The sequence below is a fragment of the Gavialis gangeticus genome, unplaced genomic scaffold, assembly GCF_001723915.1.
Source record: "Gavialis gangeticus isolate Ggan-Ray unplaced genomic scaffold, GavGan_comp1, whole genome shotgun sequence".
NCBI lineage: Eukaryota > Metazoa > Chordata > Crocodylia > Gavialidae > Gavialis > Gavialis gangeticus.
In genome coordinates, this window is record NW_017729004.1 from 47265886 (window position 1) to 47271961 (window position 6076).

At 47.2% G+C, this 6076-nt stretch overlaps 1 protein-coding gene across 1 annotated transcript in view; it reads right to left on the reverse strand.

Annotated features, from left to right (window-relative positions):
- The window catches only part of LOC109291105 (macrophage mannose receptor 1-like), a 151818-nt gene that overhangs the window by 53988 nt on the left and 91754 nt on the right, over positions 1 to 6076 (reverse strand). The window contains exons 20-22 of the mRNA XM_019507966.1: positions 5267 to 5381; positions 3641 to 3810; positions 2970 to 3060 (exon numbers count right to left, since the gene is read on the reverse strand). Coding sequence (XP_019363511.1) covers positions 2970 to 3060; positions 3641 to 3810; positions 5267 to 5381 — 376 coding nt within the window. The remainder of the gene's footprint in view (positions 1 to 2969; positions 3061 to 3640; positions 3811 to 5266; positions 5382 to 6076) is intronic.

Below are 6076 nucleotides of genomic sequence, written 5' to 3' on the forward strand. Positions count from 1 at the left end.
CCCCCCCCCCCCAGCTAGGATCTCCACAGTGTAGGGAGGAGGTCCTTGAAGCTGACAAGTGGGGGCTTGGGCAATTGCAGCAGTGGAGCAGCACTGTGAGAAAGAAAGCCCCTGGCTCGGGGGCTTCCCCCCACCCATATCCCCTGTGCAGACACAGCTGAGGGGCCAGGGCAAGGGTCCATTCCACCTCCACCCACTTCCCACAGCTGACAGGTGGAGGGCTGACAAAAGGGCAGGGCCGGAGTGTTTGCAGCCTGGTGGAGCTGCAAAAGCCATCTAGGGGGATTTCCCCAACACCCCTCTGCAGACTCCAGCTGGGGGGCCAGGGCGGGGGTCCTTCCTCCCCCACTTCCCCACAGCTGACAGGCAAGGGGGATGATGATGGGGTGGAGCTGTTTTGCAGAGGAAAAGCCTCCACCTTGGAGGCTTTCCCCCCACCCACTGTGCAGACCCTAGCTAGGAGGCCAGGGCTAGAGTGGCAATCCATTGCTTGCACTACCTGACCCCTGTAGCTGAGAAGCTGGGGATGGGGCCAGGAAAGCAAAGCCACCTTTGGGGTCCTCTGATCACTTACACCAGTTTATGTGCAATGTCTGTCCCTAGGCCTTATATTCTTTTGCTATCCTACTGGAACATCAGCATTGGGAACAATGCATTTCACCAAATTTAAAACAAATACAGAAGCAGACAATTTTACAGATAAGGACTTTGTTTCTGTTTATTATTTTTTTATTATCTTATAAGCCCTGGCCAGTAGCTCTCCTCCACCTCCCACTGCCAGGCTCAGCTGTGTGGGGCTGCACAGCCTCCCAACACTGGTCTGTGCTCACCAGGGCTGTGCTCCAAGTGGCTCCACCAGCCCCATGGAGCTGATCCTGGCAGTGGCAGGCAGGAGGGAGCAACTGGCCAGGGCTGCAGTCAGAGCCAGGGCTGCTCTCCTAGTGGCTCTGCCACTGGCTCTCCCCCACCTCCTGCTACCAGGCTCAGCTCCATGGAGCTGCAGAGCCTCCAGCCACTGGGCTGCGCTCACCAGGGCTGCGCTTGGAGCCAGGGCTGTGCTCCAAGTGGCTCCTCCAGCCCCATGGAGCTCAGTCAAGTGGCAGGAGTTGGTGAAGAGCCAGTGGCAGAGCTGCTCGGAGAGCAGCCCTTGCTCCGAGTGCAGCCCTGGCCAGTGGCTCTCCCTGCAGGGCTGGTACAGCTGCTCAGTGTGCAGCTCGGTGGTGGGAGGTGGGTGAGAGCCAGGGCTGTGCTCAGAGCGGCTCTGCCAGCCCCACAGAGCTCAACCCGGCAGCGGGAGAGCCAGTGGTGCAGCCCAGTGGCGGGAGACTCCGCAGTCCCAGAGAGCTGAGCCTACTGGTGGAAGGCAGCAGGAGGCAGCAGAGAGCCAGTGGCAAAGTCACCTGGAGTGCAGCCCTGGCCAGTGGCTCTTCACTGCATCCCACCACCAGGCTCAGTTCTGTGGGGCTGCAGAGCCGCCAGCCACCAGGCTGTGCTTGCCAGGGCTGCACTCAGAGCCAGGGCTGTGCTCCAAGCAGCTCTGCCAGCCCCATGGAGCTCCGCTCAGCCCAGTGGAAGGAGGTGGCAGAAGAGCCAGTGGCTGAGCCACTCGGAGCACAGCCCTAGTGAGCACAGCCCAGTAGTGGGAGGCTCCGAAGCCCCACAGAGCTGAGCCTGATGGCAGGAAGTGGCGGAGAGCGAGTGGCAGAGCCACTCAGAGTGCAGCCCTGGCTAGTGGCTCTCCCCTGCCCCCCACTGTGAGGTGAGGCTCCATGGGGCTGCAGAACCTCCCACCATCAGGCTGTGCTCACCAAAACTGTGCTCCAAGTGGCTCCATCACTGGCTCTTCTGCTGCCTCCTGCCACCAGGCTGAGCTGGGCCTGGTGGAGCCACTTGGAGTGCAGTCCGGCAGCGGGAGACAGGGAAAGCCAGGGCTGTGCTCTGAGCAGCTATGCCAGCCTCACGGAGCTCAACATGTCCTGCCAGCACTGCCAGACTCCTCCCGGGGGTGCGGGCCCCAGACATGCACGCAGATGAGAGCAGGCTGCTGTTGCCGCCAAGTGAATTAGTTTTGCTCTCAGCACCTTGACAGCAAAAATCCCTGCACCTATCTCCTTAACACTTGGCAGGCATCATGCCCCTGGAAGGGGCTGCAATCCCTGCAATTTTCATCCAAATCAAGCAAGAAATGACAAAGTTATAGGCATTTTCATGATTCCCCATTATAGGCTATGGACAAGATGTCGAAACAGTTTCGACAAAACAAAACAGAACAGTGCTTTCAAATGAAAATGAAACAATTAAATGAAACACTGTCCCTTCACCACAGCAAAATGCAAGTCAAAGTGAAAAAGTGCTGTTTTGCACAGCCCTAATTCCTTAGTTATCTTTTGGTGACAAGTCTTACATTCAGTACAACAAATTAAAAAATTAAATATTTATTCCCTCTGCCAACATGTAATAAGACTTCACAATTGACTGTATTTATACAGTGCATTCTTGCATTATGTGAACCATAATACTTGGAGAGGAACTTTGGAGAAATTCTTGAGGACTGAAAGATTCAGAATGCCTCCCAGTGGGCATGTCTACATGAGATATTTACCACGCAGTTGTCTAATTAGCCACACAGTAAACATTTCAGTGTCTACATGTGTGCCCCTATTTGACTGGAATAAACTAATTTATTCCACTGTAGGATATTTACTTTGTATTTACTTGTAAAAAACTCCACAGCAAAGCACATATAGATGCTGCCCTGGGTGGCTGGGGCACCAGAGTGCTTCAGTGTAGGAAATGCCTGCAGTTTATTCATGAGCAGTAATAGCACATGTAGATGTGCCCCATGGGGAGTATGTTATTTGTAAAAACCCAGATTTAAATCCAGAAACAAAACTAAAAAGGTCATTTGAATTTGTAATTGTTTCTTTTAACTTACTCATAACTTAGAGAGTTGTTACAATAGAACTTACCTGAATTAATTTGACATATATAGCCTTTGGCTTCTGCGCAGTCTTTATCTCTCCATTTTCCATTTCCCAGTGCCATTATGACACAATTTTTCTAAAGGAAAAGATAATGCATACCATATTTGCTCACATACCACATCCACTTTTCCCCCCAAATTTAGCCATCTAAAATTAGGGTGCATGTTTCAAGTGAGAAAGCTAATTTATGTGCTGGAATGGAGGCATAACTACACAGTAATGGCTGCTGGGGGCTCTGTTCCCTTCCTGGCCACATGTAGGAAGGCCAGAGCCCACTCTGCAGTGTCACTCAAACACTAAACTGGCAGCAGCTGTGACAGGGTTAAACCTCTAACTTCTGGCTGCGCAACAAGAGGAGGATGAGTGAGGTTGGCAAGTGGACTCTGACCCTGCTCCATTTAGCCAGCATTCAGGCATGACCCTGGACATTTTCTTTTCTTCATTTTACCTTCCCAAACCAAGGTGCCTGTCCTAAAGTTGTGGGGGCAGGAGGGGAGGAAGTGTGATATATACGAAAGTATGGTAAGTTCAGAACAAATGCAAACCTCAAGTGATACATTTAAAATGTATTACTCAAAACACTCATTTGATTACCATCTATTTGATTGCTAAAACTATCAATGGCTGTTTAAGAATGATTTGCAAGTAATATTTACCTCGTTGTCATGCTCATTATAAAAGTTGTTGTTTGAGGGTGCACCAAAGGCCCAGTTGGCATAAGAGATACTACTTCCATCTGTCCAAAGAAATGCCATCTCTAGATGTATATCATGCAACCCAATCCAGACATCAGTCATAACTTCCTTTACGTGGTAGAAGAGGAAGGCTGAAAGGAAATAACTTTTTCTTCAGGAAGCAAAGCTGAAAATGGCCTTTTCAAGGCAGAGGAAATTAATATACACCCAGAACTGGGGCCTGAGTAAAAATACAATTTCCTTCCACCCACCAGAATGCACGCAAAGACATGTTTTATGGTTTGACTTAACCGATTGGTCAAATCACAAGGAATAGGTACTCAAACACTCCTCTAAATGAAACAAGCCATTTGACTTGTAAGAAGGATTACAAAAAGGAACACTTTGAGCATGTTAAAAATAACATACCACATTTCCTAATATTACCAAGGTCATATTACCAAACTTTCTTTTTTGATAATGCTGGACAACATTGAAAGTAGATCAGATAACATTTTATGGGAAATGGCATTATTAGACCTGGTTAGTGGTTACATAATTTTTTAATTATTTTCATGATGAGTTTTTACAGTTCTTACAGTTAGCATAGTGTTTTACAAACCTCTAATGATTTCTGTAAATATATTCATAATTGGAGCTGGTTGGAAATTTTCTAATGAAACAAAATCTTGGGATACCAGCACAGATCTACAACAGCACTTATAGGGTCTTTTAAGCCTTTATTTTTTTATACCTCATTCCCTCCAGTTATATTCCCCCACCCCCCGCCTTCCCAATCTGTTTGTTATTCCTTCACAGTCATTCTCAGACTTGACAGTTCCTCTGACTATGAATAGATTATTTGAACTCAACATTATGGCTAGTTCCTTATATTTATATTCTTTAACAGAAAAATCACCCACTGCAATTTTCTCACCCTTCTCAGCAGTTTTACACTAATGGTTCTGGTTAAAGTGGGGTCTAAGCTCTGAAGGCTGCTCATCTGGGGCTCTATCACAGTATCTAAGCTTCTGTAGGAGAAGACAGGAAGTGATAAGATCTGTCACTAGTTAACTATTCTGTAGACGTGTCTACACATGCTGCTATGGTGCTGTTGTTACTGTCCTGTCATCTAGTATTTTCTTTTGGAAGTACTAAAAGATGGCGCAGTAACAGCCCATACTATGCCGTGCAGGCTGCGCACAGTTATTATTAGACACTGTGATACCACAGCAATGTGTTATAACAAGGGAGTATGTCACTATGGTGACATAGCTGTGGCATCATGGGTTTTGCCCATGGACGCTACATTGCCATAACACGTTGCTATAGCAACATAGCATCACCTGTATATATGTCCTGTATTCTTTAATTATATGTTTAACCAGTTAGTCTGTGCATAGATTAAAAGATTCCTTTTTAAAACATAATTATTGTAATTTCAATTTGTCCAAAAATTTAATTAATTCCTACATTTCCAGGATTTCAGGGGGAAAAAGGACAGAATATTATGGTAACTGGATAAGTACACTTTTTGCCATAATTCATTTTCCTTTTGTAATAACTGGTTGATATTCCATCTTTCATGGCAGGGGGCAGATATTGTACCTTGTAGTTGTTTGTTTGGAATGGTAGCCAAGTTTCCCCCAAGTGTCACACAAGCTGTTCGTGCATCATGCCATGTCAGCTTCTCTGTTTTATTGGAACCAAATATTCTGAAACACTAAAAAAGAAAAGAATGAATTAGATATTCAAACCCAGTGCCTTGAATATATAAATTATATATAGTATATAATATCCACTTGCAGCCAATAGCATATTTTAGAGACGTGTATATATACTGTGGTGTCAGCGCCTACACAGTCAGATGGGTCACAAATTGGCTGGAGGGCCGCACCCAGAGAGTGGTGGTGGATGGGTCATTTTCAGCCTGGAGGGATGTGGGCAGTGGGGTTCCCCAGGGCTGGGTCCTTGGGTCCACACTGTTCAATATCTGTATCAGCAATTTGGACGAAGGGGTGAAAAGCACCTTGTTCAAGTTCGCAGATAACACTAAGATGTGGTGGGAAGTGAGCACGCTAGAAAAGGGACAGACTACAACTAGATCTGGACAGGTTACAGAGGTGGGCAGATGAGAATAGGATGGGTTTCTATACGGACAAGTGCAAAGTGTTGCACCTGAGGAGGAAGAACCAACAGCATACCTACAGGCTGGGGAACTCCCTTCTTGTCAGCATAGAGACAGAAAAGGATCTTGGTGTCACTATGGATTCCAAGATGAACATGGGCCACCAATGTGGGGACACGGTCAGGAAGGCTAACTGCACTTTGTCATGCATCCATAGATGGCATCTTGGGCAGGTCCAACGAGGTGATCCTCCCCTTCTGTGCAACATTGGTCAGGCTGCAGCTGGAGTA